Source organism: Haplochromis burtoni, unplaced genomic scaffold (assembly GCF_018398535.1).
Source record: "Haplochromis burtoni strain Fernald_Lab_line unplaced genomic scaffold, NCSU_Asbu1 Contig_120, whole genome shotgun sequence".
NCBI classification, from domain to species: Eukaryota; Metazoa; Chordata; class Actinopteri; order Cichliformes; family Cichlidae; genus Haplochromis; species Haplochromis burtoni.
Genome location: NW_024582481.1, coordinates 1,197,273 through 1,214,417, shown reverse-complemented (window position 1 = coordinate 1,214,417; position 17,145 = coordinate 1,197,273). Strand labels below are relative to the sequence as shown.

The 17,145-nt window shown below is 36.9% G+C and overlaps 1 protein-coding gene across 2 annotated transcripts in view; it reads left to right on the top strand.

Annotated features, from left to right (window-relative positions):
* pde11al (phosphodiesterase 11a, like) overlaps window positions 1-17,145 on the top strand; it is a 28,721-nt gene that overhangs the window by 1,837 nt on the left and 9,739 nt on the right. Inside the window, exons 2-20 of one of the 2 annotated variants that reach the window (XR_006054742.1) lie at window positions 123-281; window positions 1,342-1,431; window positions 1,631-1,771; window positions 1,923-1,987; window positions 2,142-2,274; window positions 2,424-2,499; window positions 2,585-2,652; window positions 2,760-2,852; window positions 4,870-4,920; window positions 5,103-5,249; window positions 5,336-5,443; window positions 5,751-5,860; window positions 5,941-6,031; window positions 6,662-6,762; window positions 6,995-7,072; window positions 7,166-7,229; window positions 7,590-7,634; window positions 8,112-8,186; window positions 8,261-8,279. Coding sequence is in view for 1 of the 2 variants with exons in the window: in XM_005934768.3 (XP_005934830.2) it covers window positions 123-281; window positions 1,342-1,431; window positions 1,631-1,771; window positions 1,923-1,987; window positions 2,142-2,274; window positions 2,424-2,499; window positions 2,585-2,652; window positions 2,760-2,852; window positions 4,870-4,920; window positions 5,103-5,249; window positions 5,336-5,443; window positions 5,751-5,860; window positions 5,941-6,031; window positions 6,662-6,762; window positions 6,995-7,072; window positions 7,166-7,229; window positions 8,112-8,186; window positions 8,261-8,344; window positions 8,436-8,571 (1,870 nt within the window). In the remaining variant the exon portion in view is untranslated. Of the gene's footprint in view, window positions 1-122; window positions 282-1,341; window positions 1,432-1,630; window positions 1,772-1,922; window positions 1,988-2,141; window positions 2,275-2,423; window positions 2,500-2,584; window positions 2,653-2,759; window positions 2,853-4,869; window positions 4,921-5,102; window positions 5,250-5,335; window positions 5,444-5,750; window positions 5,861-5,940; window positions 6,032-6,661; window positions 6,763-6,994; window positions 7,073-7,165; window positions 7,230-7,589; window positions 7,635-8,111; window positions 8,187-8,260; window positions 8,345-8,435; window positions 8,572-17,145 lie in introns of those variants that run through there. The other variant, XM_005934768.3, reaches the window with a different exon arrangement.

The window sequence follows — 17,145 nt, the reverse complement described above, 5'->3', positions numbered from 1 at the left end:
GTGTGTGTGTGTGTGTGTGTGTGTGTGTGTGTGTGTGTGTGTGTGTGTGTGTGTGTGTTTTAATGTGGACTCCAGTCAATAAATATGTAATAGCCTGTATGTTTATATAACCACAATTCCAGGATCACCGCTTCAGTGATGAGATTGACAAGCTGACCGGGTACAAGACTCAGTCCATCCTCTGTATGGCCATCTGCAACAGTGATGGAGAAGTCATAGGTGTTGTACAAGCTATTAACAAAAATCCAATCGGCACCCCATTTACTGAGGATGACGAGAAGGTGAGGCTCTGTTATGCTGAAGAGAAGAAAATCATTCGCCTGTCGTACCAGCGGGCTTCACATTCATATTCATCTTCTTCAATATTACTTATCGCGCCATTAAGGGCATTTAACGAGGGAGTTAAATTTAACTGGTGCATCGTCTACCCCACCACCCAACACTAACACTTGCCATGCAACTGGAAATATTGTTTGTAATTTGCATCTTAATGGCTGCGGAGAGGGGTAAAGTGTTCCCTTGGAATCAAAACACAAGAAAATGGAAGAGAAGAGGTCAAGCTTTTACTCAAGCGTGGAGCATTAAATACGTTCGCCTGTGCATACACACAGTAAGAAAAGTGTTACTTTCAGTTGCTCCCTGTTCCAGTTGAAATGGGCTTACTAGAATATACGTGTGTTATAGCTTCATTTACGGCTCCGCTGCTTATGAGTACAATTTAATTCTCAGAGTCTGCTGACGAGACAATAATATTTCGTACATCCTGGAGATTGGAGGGTTTGGTAAATCAAAAACAAAACAAAAACAAAAAACTGCATCAATGCTGATATTTGCAGTTTGTAAAAATCACGTTTGCTTCTGCGTGCAGACCAGTTGCACTGACAAATTCATCCACAAGGTGGCAGAAAAAACTTGTGGAAATAAATACATTGTGAATCCGTATAGTATGCTCTAACGCTCAACTTCAAAGAAGCTGTGAGAGATTTAAGCTTCTTTTTCAAGTGTATATAAAACAAAGCACTAAATATAACTTTGGCAGAGCAACCTCAGAAACTATTTTTCAGGAACAAAGACTGTAAAAATAGGGAGGAGAAAAAGCTTCATCCGGCAGCTTGTCCAGACATTTTAAAGCCTTTGATGTCTTACTAAGTCTCTTTCTCTGAATCAGTACTTCATTAACAGCAAATCTATTTGAGAGAAATTTGCACTGAGAAGCAGCTGACTCCATCATGATCTTTGTATGCGCATTTACTCTTTCTGGTTCTCTTATTCGGCTTTATATCATTATTAGCATGCAGACATTGTGCATGCCTTTCTCCAGTTTTTTGTGCTTTCATTCAGGTGCTGCAGATGTATCTACCATTCTGTGGAATATCGATTTCCAATGCTAAGTTGTTTTCAGAGTCTCGCAAGGAGTATGAAAGGAGCAGGGTGAGAAGTTTTAAACTGTGCTTTTACAAAAACATAACTGAACACAATAATCACTCCAAAACACATTAACATGCTGTATGCTTGCCTTTCACAAGTTAGGCTTACATTAACTTCAGCAGCGTGATATTCTATTAGGAATGTGGAAATATGTTTGTGTAATGAACAAATGAAGTTACGGTGTTTATTGTTGCTGCTACAGGCTTTGCTGGAGGTGGTCAATGACCTGTTTGAGGAACAGACCGACCTGGAAAAGATTGTCAGGAAGATCATGCAGCGAGCGCTGACTCTGCTGCAGTGTGAACGTTGCTCTGTGCTTCTTCTGGAGGACATTGACTCACCTGTGAGACCTTTCTTTTCCCATTTCCTCACAGATTCATCTGCTGCTTGATTTTCAGTGTATAACTAAACCAAAGTCATTATAACCTTTTTTTTTTTTAAATTTGCTGAATGACTTTATTTCTGATTGCAGTGATACATGATTTTTCTCATAGGTTGTGAAGTTCTCAAAGACATTTGAACTCATGTCTCCTTTGTGCAATGTGGACCGTGACATCAGGTTAAGGAGATTTTGCTCATAGATCACTACTGCAGAATTACAATAAACACAAATATGATTAACATTAAAAGAAGACTTGCATTTCACTGTGATAAAATTTGTAGTCAGTGTTTCTGTATATTAATGTTTGACTGTTGCTTCCTCTTTGTAATAGTGCCCACATCAGCATGGAGAAGTTATCCTGTTCTGACTGGCTAATCAATAACAGTATTGCTGAGCTGGTGGCTTCAACAGGACTGCCTGTTAACATCAGTGATGTGTGCCAGGACCCACGCTTTGATGCTGAGGTATACACAGTGTAGTGTATTTATCAGATCTGAGGCTTTTATTTAAAAAACAGTCAGATAATATGAGTCATTTGCGCCGTTGTTATCACTGCAAGAATATCAGTTCCCCCCCCCCCCAAAAAAGTAAAAAATGGCTTCTCTCTTTGCAGGCAGATCAAGCTTCAGGGTTTCATATCAGATCAGTGTTATGTGTTCCTATCTGGAATCGAACTCATCAGATAATTGGTAAGTGAACCAGAAAATAATCAGTTTTGTTTCACTGGAAACGAGTCCTCATGTTATAGTCATGATTTATGTATATTTTCCACAGGGGTTGCACAAATTCTGAACCGCCTGGACAGGAAGACCTTCGATGATGCAGATCAGAGGCTATTTGAGGTTAAGCTACACTAGCAACCTTCTGTTTGGTCTGCACTGTGACACTGTAGATCTGCAGGTTCTTTTCATGTTTCATATTTTTCCTCTGGCCTGTTGTTTGTGTGCAGGCATTTGTGATATTCTGTGGCCTTGGAATCAACAACACAATGATGTACAATCAAGTTAAGAAGACATGGGCTAAACAGTCTGTAGCACTGGATGTAAGCCTGTTCTTCTATCCATCACTCTATGTCTCTCTGGAGGATAAAATATATTTATGTATCTTTTTCTATACAATAATTTCTTTTTTTTTTTGTCATGTGCCAGTTTTCTTTTATGGTAAATGGCCTGTATTTGTACAGCGCTTTACTTTATGTTTTCTTTTATGTTTTGATGATTCCATGTAATCCATCCATCCATTTTCTTAACCAGTTCTCTAACTAGGGTTGCAGAGGAGCTGAAGCCTTTCTAGTTGACACAGGAGAGTGGTGGTTTACACAAGTTACCAGTCTATCAAATGGGTAGTATAATCTGATATCAATTCAAATCAATTTTATTTATATAGTGCAAGTTCACAACTACAGTTGCATCAAAGTAAGAGTAAAGACCCAACAAAATTAGAAAGAAAACCCCATCAATCACACAACCCTAAATAAGGAAGCATTTTATAAGAGTACGAAGGAAAAAGGGAGCCTGAAAGCTGAAGGTTCTGCCTACCATTCTACTTTTAGAAACTCTACAAATAAAAAGTAGGCCAGCAGCCTGATAGAAAGGTGAGCTGTTAGGAAAATATGGTACTGTAATTTGATGTATATTTACTACTACCTTCTATTTACATTTACCTGATTACTTTGTATGTAAGGAAATTTATTTTTAATTCTATTCTAAATTTAACAATGAGCCAGTGAAGAGAAACTAATATGGGAGATATATGATCTCTCTTTCTGGTCCCTGTCGGTACTCTTGTTTTGGATCAACTGAAGGTTTTTCAGGGAGCTTTTAGAGTGCCCTGAAAATAATGAATTACAAGAGTAATAGTATTAGATAAATGCATGAAGTAGCTTTTCAGCATCACTTTGAAACAGAATATTGCTAATTTTAGAGATTCAGGACAGTGTGAATGAGTAAATAAAGCTGAGTGTCATCTGCATAGCAATGGAAATATCTGTAATGTCTTCTAAATATACAGCCTAAGGGAAGCATGTAAAAGCATGTAAAATATTAAAAGTATTGATACCAGCATGCAACGCTGTGGAGCTCCATGACTAACTTTTATGTGTAACTCTCCATTTACACACACAAATTGAAATCTATCAGATAGAGTCGCAGAGCTGGATTCCTTCAATACTTTCAGTGTGTTCTGATCTCTGCAGTAAAATACTATGGTCAATGGTATCAATAACAATATAAGCTGTAGCAATAATCCAATCAACTCTTATTCATAAATGGGTCTATATTTATTGTGGGGAAAAAGCAAACTTCAATAAACTTAATGCTAAATCTTACAATTCCAAAACTGTAAGATATTACAAATTACTAAGCAATTTGGGAGCAGTATTAGAAATATGTGGTATATACGGGGAAAAATAATAATTTTCAGTGACACTACTCTGAAATGAAAACATATTTTAGGACACACAGTAAAATGAATTCAAACTACCTGTATGAGAAATTATCGATTCCAGAAAAATGCTGTGTCACCACTGTTACTGCTAATCTTAGCAGAGGCTCTTTACATTCATTGGTGTCTCAGTCTGCGTTCTGTTCCAGTGCCCAGTATCTAACCTGAGCAGTCACATTATCCTCAGAAAACATGATTCCTCTTCTTTACCATAAATATTTTAGTTGCTTTTAAATTATTAATGATAAATACACGTGCAGGTCTGCTCAGTTTTCATCAAGGACAACAAACACAGCTGTATTTCTGTCACACAATCTTTGATGTTTCTTTCATCACCTGATGGATTTTTTTGTGATTAGAGACGCCAAAAATATAGCAACAAATTGGCTTTAAAAGCAGATACATATTTACTTTGATCTGATTACATAGGACGGTGAATACAGATAAAAAACATCAACACTCTTGGTAAATATTAATTATCTTGTTTAGCAGTGAGTGTACATTAGATAGCTAGTCTTATGTTGTTTAGGCCATCCCCTCATGACATCACCTCACTATCTGGGACAGTTTTTTTTTTTTTAATACATCAGTGTTTTGCATTATTTTCTGTTTTTCAGATGTTGTCCTATCACGCTACCTGCTCCAAGGTGGAAGTTGACAGACTGAAGGTAATCCTCAGAACTAATCAAATAAAAACATTATATAATGCATAAAGGCACTATACCAACGTCAGGAAAATAGTGAAATGTGTCAGTAGATAAAGGTGCAACGTAAACTGGAAGGCTGTTTGCCTATGCTGTCATCCTTCAGTGGCACTCTGTGACTGACAGCACTGTCCTCTCCCCCTAAGGCTGCCAAGATCCCCCTGAGCAGTGAGTTAGGCATTGATGAGTTTCATTTCAACGACTTTTCATTGGACAACGACGCCATGATCACGGCTTCTCTCAGGATGTTTCTGGAACTTGGTGTTGTCCAAAAGTTTAAAATTGACTATGAGGTAAGGCCATGAAATGTGCCCTGTAATATGCATGTTTATCCATCCATACATAAACATGATCATACCTTCTGTATATCTGTCTGTAGGTTTTGTGCCGCTGGCTTCTGACTGTCAGGAAGAACTATCGAACTGTGGCATACCATAACTGGAGGCATGCTTTCAATGTGTCGCAGTGCATTTTCGTTATGATCACGGTAAATTTTAACATAGAGCAAAAAAAGTCAGATGTATATCTTACAGGAAGCAATGATGTAAAGTTGTTTTGCATGCCCACAAATAGATAGATCTATGGAATAAACTATATAAAAATTTCTAAGAGGTATATCCAAGGTATTTCTAAGAAGTCATATGGTGGTGGATTTGGTCTCTTATTGCTTAGGGTTGCTTCTATGTCCTATCCTATCCTATAAAAGTACATTAAATATTTAGTTAAAATAAATGAAACAGAATAGATTTAAAATTACTCGGTAAGAATGTGGCCATCTGCTTTGCATTGTGTAGACAGCAAGTTTCCAGGATGTCCTGTCAGATGCAGAGATATTGGCACTGATGGTTGGCTGTTTGTGCCATGACTTAGACCACAGAGGCACCAACAATGCATTTCAAGCTAAGTACGCCACAGAGGCCTGTGGATTTTGGAACTGGTGTCTTGTTAATGCAGAGAAATGTAACTACTCTGTTGTTCCTGCAGGACAGGTTCTGCTCTGGCCCTGCTTTACGGGACATCAGCCACCCTGGAGCATCATCACTTCAACCATGCAGTCATGATCCTGCAAAGTGAGGTCAGGCTAATATTTTTCTATTTTTTGATAAATTCCATGTAATTCTTATGTTTTTGCAGAGGTTTCTTTTTTTATCTTAATAGTTTATATGAAACGAAAATACCAGAGTCAAAAAAAAAATCAAGGACAGACATTGGTGTATTTTTGAAATGTTATTTAATCAGCTCAATTGTGGATCAGTAATACATGCTATGGCCTGAGGCTAGTCGGCAATTTCTGTCCCTTTAGATTAAACTAAACATCAGCTCAGCAAGAAAACACATTCAAAACAACAGAAAACACAAATGCACAGACTGCATTCAATTTAAAAGTGTTGGACTGAGACCATTAGGCTAACAGAAAGCCACTGTTTAAAGAGTTCGAGTAAAGTCGAGAGGCTGCTTTGTCTCAGGTGAAAATCAGTTTGATCATTGGGATCCGTGTTTTTTTATCGATTTCTTTTAGCAGCGGACAGAGAAAGTCCAAACACGCTGCTAATTAACATTTCTAAAGGGAGCTTTTTTTGACAGTGAGCAATGACTTTACCGGTGCATTGGATTTAAGGAGACATTTTAGCCACTATTACTCATCCTCGTCTGCTTTTGCGTGTGTACCCACTGTATTGCATGCTATTGTGTTTTTATTTCACAGGGTCACAATATCTTTGCAAACCTAAGCTCTAAAGAGTACAGCAACATGATGCAACTATTGAAGCAGGCTATTCTCTCCACAGACCTTACTTTGCACTTTGAGTAAGTGTTGCTTTTTTTTCCTCACGGCATTCAAGGCCAAAATAGTTTGTGACTTGTAAACTTACATACATCATTATAAATTATTGGATGTATTACCATATTCTGAACAATAATTTTCACATTTTTTTGTCATTGCAAAGCTCTTCCACTTGGGTGGTTACCAAGATGGGGAGGGGGACAAATTGTGCTTCAACTTTTTTTTCTGTCCTTGATTATCTCTTTTAATTGCAAGGCGCAGAACCAAGTTTTTTGAATATGTTCTGTCTGGAGAGTTCAGCTGGACTGATGAAGGACACAGAGAAGTTCTCAGGTTTCTACATTTATATACAAATAAATCAAAATAACACAAACTATAACTGAATTTAAAAAAAGAGATGGAAATGAGCTTTAATGTCATCAACAGGTCTATGTTGATGACAGCATGCGATCTGGGTGCAGTCACTCGTCCCTGGAAGATATCCAAACAGGTTTGAGCCTTTCACTATCCCTTCATCCAGGTTGCTAATGTTTTAATCACTGATAGTAATTATTAACGCAGCTGCTCTTGCTATGTATGGGTCCGAATGGCTGGAAAGGATGGTAGGTTGTGTACATGACATTATAAACCAGGGCATTGTGATATTGTTAGAAGCTGCATTTATAATAATCCTTATTGTGATACATCTTCTTTTTTTCCCCAATATATGCTAAGAAGTACATAATTGGTATACAACCAAAGAAGGTCTTTTCCATACACTCCGGAATATGCACTTGCTTCCTAGTGGCCCTGAGCCATGGCTATATTAAGAGGATTCTTATAATATATCCATGTCATGAATATGTTACAGGTACAGGACACTGGAGGATAGATTAGATTAAAAAATCCATCTAAGGTAGTGCCACAAACATCGCTTCAGTTTCTTTGGGACTTTTCCAAAAAGAGCATAAGGGCACTTCCTGAAGGCCATTTAAAAAGTTTTTTTTGCATCCTTGACCCATACAGTTGCTCTATCTAGGTCGATAATGCATGTTTCCTAGAGCTTTCTCATTAAATTAAATTAGCTCACTAATCCATTTACTTAATTTTACTTGGACACAAACACTCATTTGATTTTTTTTATACACAACCAAATTATATTTCCAAAGCTTAGTTTACAGTCCTGTGCATGTGTTTTTTTTTTCTAAAATAATGCATGTGATGCGTTAGCATGACCCATAATAGTACCATACTAATAGAAAGATAATTGTTCTTCTCATTTAATTTAAATTAAAATAAGGACAAAATAACAAAGTACGTTTAAGCCATTATTAACAGCAAACTGGTGCATCATTTTTAGAGTTAACTAATTTGTTTCCCTCGATCTGCACAGGTTGCAGAGCTGGTTACAAGTGAATTCTTCGAGCAAGGTGATAGGGAGAGATCAGAGCTTAAGTTAATCCCAGCAGTAAGTAAGGAAGCTTTAAAAGTCAGTCACACAATTTTCCACAATTTTCTTAATATAACTAGATCTCTCTCTAGGCAATCTTTGACCGCAATCGCAAAGATGAACTACCTGCCTTACAGCTTGAATGGATTGATGGGATCTGTAAACCTCTTTACCAGGTCAGACAACCCTTTATGATTTAAGTTAAGCATTTAGGTCTTATGAAAAGGTAATAGTAAATAAACTATTAATATCATTCTTTCTTTCCAGGCACTGCTGAAACTCAACAGAAAGTTACAGCCAATGATGGATGGCATCGATGCCAACCGAAAGAAATGGCAGGATCTCTGCTCATCCTATCAGCAGACACGCAGAGCTTCGGTGTCTAATCAGAGTACAGAATCAGGTCAGAACACTGAGTCAGGTGAAGAAGATGGAGAAAACAATGAAAACCTAGAGTCTAGAGAAACTGTGAAGCCAGTCGAAAACTCACTGTTTGGGTCAAAGTGCAGTTAGGATCAAAGATGCAGAGAAAACAAGGAGGTGGAAACATAGCATCTGCAGGAAAGAAGTAAAATAAGCTAAGTGTTTGGCAAGCTTTGCATTAAGTTGAAAACATTCAAATGTCCTCTGATTTGATGAGAAATGCACTACCCACTATTGGTAAATGAAATGCAGCTTTCATCTGCTAGGTGTCCCAAGCACTACGTCAAACTCAGGACTGAGCTTTATCCCTTGTCATGGGATGAATGAGAATTGAATAAGAATGAAGGATGAATAAGAAACCAAAGAAGGTCTCTTAATATTATAATATTTTTAATGGGAACTGTGTTAGAAATCCCAAAACTATTGGAATGCCTTTACAAAACAAAAAAGAATCACTGTGACAAATCATATAAATTGCCATTATGAATGTTTACTGGAGCATGATTGTGTTCTGGATAAGGCTGTGGTACCTCAGTTGCAAGTCTTTGGCTATATGGTGTAATTTTCAGTGTTTGTGGGTTAATTGAACTGTTTGGCCAGCCGCTTGTTGTGTGCAAGACGTGTGTTTTCTGGAGGAAAACAGGCAGATATGCGTCAAAGACTCAAACAAGAGGTCAGGGTTCAAATTTAAAGTCTGCTGGCTTGTTGTATGCACGTGTCTCTCTGTGTGTGTGAGTCTGTGTTATATCATGGTTAGGTAGTTATTTAATGGGTCTTAAAATAATTTATTGCAGCGGGATAGTTTAATTTCCAGACTCATAAAATGTTTAATGAATGCTCACTTGATTGAGAAAAATACATGAATGCCTAGTAAGTCCATGTCCATGTGTTCAGTTCAGTGTTAGATCTACTTTCTCTTTACATGTGCCCCAACTGTAAGCTACAAATTTTATTGTTTACTGTCTTTAAACTACACACAGTGGGATGAGTTTGTCTTACTCTTGCTAAAAAAGAAGACTCCTCAGTGCCCGTACTATGGCCTTTACAAGATTTCGGTGTTGTACATATAAAATATGGAAAAATATCCAACTGGAAGTTTCATAAAGCAGATTGTGTACATACAGTATATACGGTGCCATGAAAAGTATTTTCCCCCTTACTGATTTCTAAGCTTTGTGTATTTTTGTCACACTTACATGTTTCAGATAATCAAAGAAATGATAAATGATGACTTCATTTATTAAGGAAAAAAGCTAGCCAAACCTAATCTATGTGAAGTCATGGCCTGCCTCATTGAAAATAATGAAAATCATGAAAATAATTTGATTAACCGCGTTTTCATATAAAAGAAAAAAGCTGAGTCCAGTTTCATGAGCTAAACCCAGAACTGATTACCAGACCTGTTGAATCAAGGATTCACTTAAATGGAACCTATTTGACAAAGTGAAGTAGGTTAAAAGTCCTCAAAAAGCAACAGCTGAGAAACAAAGTCACTGACATCTATCAGTCTGGAAAGGGTTACAAAGCCATTTCTAAAGCTTTAGGACTCCAGTGAACCACAGCGGTAAGGACAGCACTATCCACAAATGGAGAAAACTTGGAACAGTGGTGAACCTTCCTAACAAAATTACTCCAAAGAACCCAGAACTGCATCTAAAGAACCGCAGGCCTCACTTGCCTCACTTGCTTCACTTCAGGTCAGAGTTCATTATTCAACAATAAGAAAGAAACTAAACAAAAATGACATCCATGGGAGAACTCCAAGGAGAAAACCACTACTGACCAGGAAGAGGACATAGCTGAGCTCACATTTGTCAAAACTCTGTGGGCTGATGAAGCAAAAGTTGAACTTTTTTAAAAGGTTTGAGTCCCATTACACCTGACATAAAACTAACCATCATTTCAGGAAAAGAACACATCATGCCAACAGTCAAACATGGTGGTGGTAGTGTGATGGTCCGGAGGTGCTTTCTGCTTCAGGACCTGGACGACTTGCTGTAACCGACTGAACCATGAATTCTTCTGGTAAACCCTGGAGGAGAATGTCCAGCCATCAGTTTGTGCTCTAAAGACAATGCAGGACAGTGACCCAAAACACGCCAGCAAGTCCAATGGCTCCAAAAAAAAAAAAAATTGAAATCCAATTGAGATGCTTTCTTCATGCATCCTAACTCTACAATCTGTCTGAATAAAAACTATTCTGCAAAGAAGAGTGGGCCTGAATTCCTTAATAGCAATGTGAAAGACTCATTGCTAGCTATCACAAATGCTTAATTTCAAGTCCTGCTGCCAAGGGTGGCAAAAACAGCTACTTTGCTTAGGAGCCAATTAATTTTTCAAATACGGCTGGGTAGGTACGGATGGCTTTTAGTAAATGAAATCATTATTTTTAAACTGCATTTTGTATTTACTCTGGTTATCTTTTCCTAATATTATAATATTGAAATTTGTTTGATGGTTTGAAACATTTAAGTCTGAGGAATACTAAAACTAAGAAATCAGGAATGGGGCAAATACTCTTTCATGGCACTTTACACTATGCTTTCATTTATTTGCCGATGCATGGTGATTGTGTTGAAACTGCATGCATCATATTTAATATTGACGCTGGACATTATCTCGATGCCTTCGACTGCCCAATGAGATTTGTTTTGCATGAAAGTATTACAACGGAAATACGAAATGTTGCTACTGCACTACTGTTGTCGAGAACAGATACAGATTTCTATTTTAGATCACAAACTGTACCAAAATGATACATTCATTATTTTTCATACACCAGGCTCTATATTTATAATTATTCCCTAAAGTAAATTCTTAGAGAAGACAGGACGGCGTTTCACTTCAGACAAAAAGGAGAGGCAAGTTTTAAATGTGTCTCCATCTGGTTTTGTGAATAAAACTCTGTGGCATGAAAACGGTTTGTTTGGTGTTTATGTAACCAGAGTTATGTCATAGCTATTGTTTAAAATTACAGTAGCTGCTTCTTTATATCAGACCGTCTGACAATTGTGAAGTTTACTGACATTCAGAAGGAGGAAGTAGCACCATGATGTGAATGTATTGTTACTGTTGTAAGGCTATTGGCAAAAAAAAAATAAAATAAAATACATGAATAAATATGATAATCCATCAAGTACATTCTCCACTGTAAATGATATACACAATATGCCTAATGTGACAATGCACTGTGCTTTCATATGTGGCCAAGGATGACGCTGATGCACTCTTTCACTGAAGCACATTGAGGCAGCTGAGATCTGGAAGATTATGAATCAATTAAACATGCAGTCCCCATGATTCATTAGCCTGTAGGAACAGTTTTAGCAGCAATAACTTGAAGTAAAAACTCACAGTTTGGGTTTGGATCATCTTCAAACTTTACATCAGTATACCAGGCCATGGGGGAGCTAAGGTTGGCTAAGCATTTGACCATGACAGTCGCTGTTAGCGTCCAGTAACAATGTTAACCTTGAAATTTTTTTTTAAGAAACAATATTGAGTAACATATCAAATGAAAGGGCACGGGGAAAGCTTTACAACACTAGTTTTATTTTTTCAATAAGACATCCTATGGAATCACAATAACATAACATAACAGGCTGATGGGCTGCGTTCTCTGAGTATTGAATTGTTAGGAATTTAACATTTCAGACGCTAACTGAGGTCTGTAGACCCTGAGGTTTTTTGCAGTTTCTCGCAGCACTGCACAGTCTGACTTCATGGTGAATTTTCTGTGACGTCCATTCCTTGTGTTGTGAAGATTGTGTTAACACACATCTAATTTGTCCAGATCAGCAAACTGCCAAACTTCCGTTTTTGCATTTGATAAGAAACAGTTTTCTGCTATATACGCTCTTAATTTTTTATGGAAAATCAGCATGGATGTAGTTTTTCACATGGCTCCATACAGGCCTGTTAACACATTGTTTTTCACATGACTGTAGGTGTGGCTTCTCTCACTGTCGATAAAACCCCAAACACGTTGCTTGTGCATATCTGCAGCATCACAGATAACAAAACAACATCTGTCCACATCTGCTACCTGAATGTCATTAAACTTGGAAATTAATGCTTCTAATTTCAAGTTGCATTTATTTCTTATGTCTTTCATAAAAAGTAGAGTAAAGCGTTTTTGTTTGATTTTCTTGTGCGTATGGATATTAATAGAGTTTATGTGACTGAAATAGACAGCATCTGTATTTATGATATGCAGTGGCTTTGAGATTTCCCTGTCTCTTTGGAATACTGAAGAACAACATGGAGAGCGACAATATCTCTTTTTACCTTTTTATATTTGACAGCACATAAGAAAAGACGAACTTGCACTTTCAAAATCGTCTCAGGTAAAAGAGCAAAGTGACATGAAAGACTGCCAATGAGAAAAACACCGAAAAGTAACGATAAAGGTTGAATCATCCGCAAAGCCTCAAAACAGAAGCTGAAACATTGTATAGATATTCTTTACATATTCATACAGCCTCTGTTAAATCCTCTTATTGGTCTGTGGAGAGTGTTTGATGTTAATTTTAATAGGTGAGGCAACAGTAGAAGCAGAAGTAATGTATAAAACCCAGTACAGCTTGATGGGTATTCAGCCGCCAGCTGCCAAGCCATAGCCAGACCCGGGCCTTAATCTATAATTTAACATGGATTGAGTTTATTCTCCTCAGGGTCCGTGATCAGGGAGAACTGGATGGAGACAGGAGAGAGAGCCTTCCAACCTCATTTTTGATACAGAGTCTGGCTCCAGCACAGTCTTTGATCTCTCTGCTGCTCTCGCTTCCTCTTCGCTGTGCTTGTTTTTTTTGTTTTTTTTTGTCTCCCTCACATACAGAAGCAGCATCTCTAACTCATATCCTGTCTGACATACTGTACTATAGGTACACGCTGACAAAAAGATGCAGTGCATAAATGTCTGTGCGGAAAACAAACACCCCGAAGAGACGCGTGTAATGTTTAATAACCTTTAAGATATTTATATGCCTAGTTATATTCTGAGTCATTTTTTATGAACCAGAGCTCAAAAAATAAAAACACATAATAAGAAATAACCTCTGAGAATGAGTTACAGTGAAGGTTTTAAACAGTGTGTGTAAACATTATCACAGTAATGAGATCGCTCCAACTGCTGCTTTGTAAATCTAGAGGAAATGTCCTTTATCCATTTTTAGAAACTAGATTGCCATGCAAATGTAATAGTGTGAAGCAGACTATAAATATTAATACACAGTCTTACTAATGGTGGTGTACTAGAAATAGCTGTGTTCACCTCATGATTATTTATTTGATTATGTGCAAATCTTTTTTATGATACAATGCCGGAACTCTATTATGAATTTTAAAGCAGACGGCACTTGTTGGGCATGCATCAGTGTGATGGCTTCAATAATCACACATTCAACACCACATCAAGTCTGAACACAGCAAACAAGAAACTTTGGGGGAGAAAAAATTAAAACACTTCAGTGACTGTAAAACACTATTTGTTTACATTTACTGTACTTAGAGTACTACAGTACATACCTTGAGCCACTCCTCATTTCCATATATTTTTCTAGGAAAATGGAAAATAGGTGCAGTGATTTATTGAAACATGTGCAAAAACATTTATGGAAATGCACGATATAGTGCAAAAAACAGTTTCTGGCTCCATAACTGATAGTGTTTCCACTGTGTGTTCTATCCATGCTTTAACTGCATTGGTCATGGGTTTGAGGTCATTATGTGGCTGAAAAATGAAGCTGTGGCTAATCAGATGCTTTCAGATGGTACTCCATGGTGGATCGACATCTGATGGTAATTTTCTGCATTTATGAGTCCATCGATTTTGACAAGATCGCCAACACCACTGGCTCAAATGCAGCCCCAAAACATGACAGAGCCTCCACAGATGATGATTTGATCCTAAGACCTGTTGCCATTGATTTTCACCTTATTGGTGCGGAAATACTATTTTATGTTTGTAACTGTGTTATCTTTGGAATTATTCATGGATTCATTTAAATAAATGAGAACAAATCATGAGTTTTCGTGACAGGCTGTTAGTAATAAATTGTCTAAAGATACAATTCAAACATGTTTATTTGCTAAGTGGTCTTTTAAATGTAGACCCAACACTGATTCAACAAAGAAACGTTCCTTGACCACTTTAAATATTGCAAAAAAGTCAGGAAGCAAAAGATAAAGAAATGAGCAGTGACTCAAGACTATTGCACAGTTTCTGTATAAAAGTAAATCAACAAAGACAAAGCTAGTGTATTTACTTCCCCGTTATTCCATGGCGACTTTAAGAATCTGCTTGGAAGTCAGAATATCTCATATCACTAAAAATAGAATTATAAAGTGTGGATGAAAACATAATTTAAGGTCCATTTAGTAGTTGTTGTAAAGCTTTTCACCGCCATATTTGCAAAATTATTCTTGCTTTTAGTAAAATACTTGTGCACTGTTTACACATATGAAGTCAGCCCATAAAAATGTTATTCTATGCCATCTGCCAACAGACGCCATATATGAAATTCTCTAAATATGGTGGCTGAATAAATGATTTTTCATTGGTTAGACGAGGACCCATTATAGATCAAAATTTATGTTTGTGCGTGCACATTAAGACACTGAAGTGTGGCTATTGTAGCTTTCAAAAGAAACTAGCAAAGAATTTTAATAACTTTAGTGACAGGAGACTAATATACTATTACTTCAGCTCAGATAGTGTTTTGCAGAGCTGTGACTTAGGAGAAAATATACAAAGGAAGTGAAGGACACAGTCTCACAATGAAGCATGGTGAGTTTTTACCTTGTGTTGTACTGTGGACATGAATAGGCCAGTTTTTTCATCTCTGAATGCAGAGAGAAAGTCTCAGCTATCTTAAAAAATAAAGAAATAAATAAGCTTTGAACCTTTACAGCCTGTAATCATTTCATTATAGGCTATCAGATATGTTTTACAGAACAGATGGTCATGGCTGATTATCCTGGTAGGTAAATCAAGATGCACTGCACCTATTTAACCACTTTGTCAGTATTACCTGCCTTAATGAGAGTTAAATAAAAAAGGACAGAGGCATGAAGCACAAAGAGAAATACATATCTTCCTTCTTTTGCCTGTACTTCTCTGACCACTTCATTACAAATCCCATGTGGAAAGACCTGCAGACAAATAATTTTGTGCTGGTTCCTCTACTGCCAAGGGCTGTTTTTAAAATCAAGCATCCTCGCTGTCTTTCTGTCTAGGTGGAGAAACATGTTTTATCTGAAGGTTCTTTCCCTCTGCAGTCACATTGCACAGCCACATATCCAGTGGAGATTGGTGGGGTTTTTTTTTCTTTTTCTGCCATTTACTGATCTGCCTTGTCTGGCTGGTGTCTGTCACAATCAAAGTATCCTCAGTGTTACAACATGCAGATAAATAATTGATTCACGCAGGCAGCTCACTGGTTATGTAATGAAGCATCAGAGAGTACCCTACTCTGAAACTGTGCCGCAAGTAAAGACATAAATGTTACAGCAGCTTGTTGATATTTAGTGCATGTGTGTCAAATTTGTCAAATGATTTGATTACAAATTATTATTAATTGGTTTATTGAGTGGCTTTATTGTCATTGCAAACTAGGGTAGCAAAACAATGAAATTATTTTAGCACCTCCTGACATGCAAAACATTAAAAAAAATGGTGCAAATGGAAACATTTAAACATGCACATGAAGAATAAAGAATATGTGGTAAGAAAATATAGTGCAAAGATTACACAAGTACTATATACACTATATTATATTAAGATAGAAATACTATAAACCACAGTTTAGCTACACACTATAAACATACTAAAGAACATTGAATGGTGTTAAAGTCAGGGTGTTATGTTTCTCCATTGTAATCTATCAGTCAATCAACTGTGTATTATTCAGCAAACATGCATTAATTGTGCATCAAATAGAAATCATCACTGCTGACATCAGCATGTGATGATTTTTTCATTTCTTTAGTTTTTGAAAACAGACACTGTTAAGTTTTACAATATTCATGTGGTTTGAAATACCGCAAAGTTAAATATTTATTAAAAATAACTGTCACAATCAATGATAATAAAGATAACTAATAGCTTCAGCCCAAAAAATGGTGTTTTCATTCATCCAACCCGATGAAGAAGCAACAAAACGTAAAAAAAAAAAAAAAAAATGTGAAAAAAAGTCATCGGAGCAAGATGAAAATAGGTTGTTGTTTCATGCTTGGTGGGAAATATCCTAAAATCAAGTTAAAAATGTATATAACTGCATTATTATAGTCAGGATTAATGTGTCAGGTATCTGAATACTACAGAGAACAGTGGCACTTCCTTGCGTTTTCCTTGGTTTTGCTTCCCTCAAGTGGTGAATAAGAAAAGTAACATTTCTGCAGGGTACTTGGAGAGAGTAGTTACTAAAAAATACATGTGGTATAATGAGAAATCAAAAATAATGAAAGCGTACAAGTAAACTGCCACAATGCAGACAGCTGTGCAATGTCACACAACACAGCTGAGCTGAATTGCTTGCATAAATAAAGAAGATGG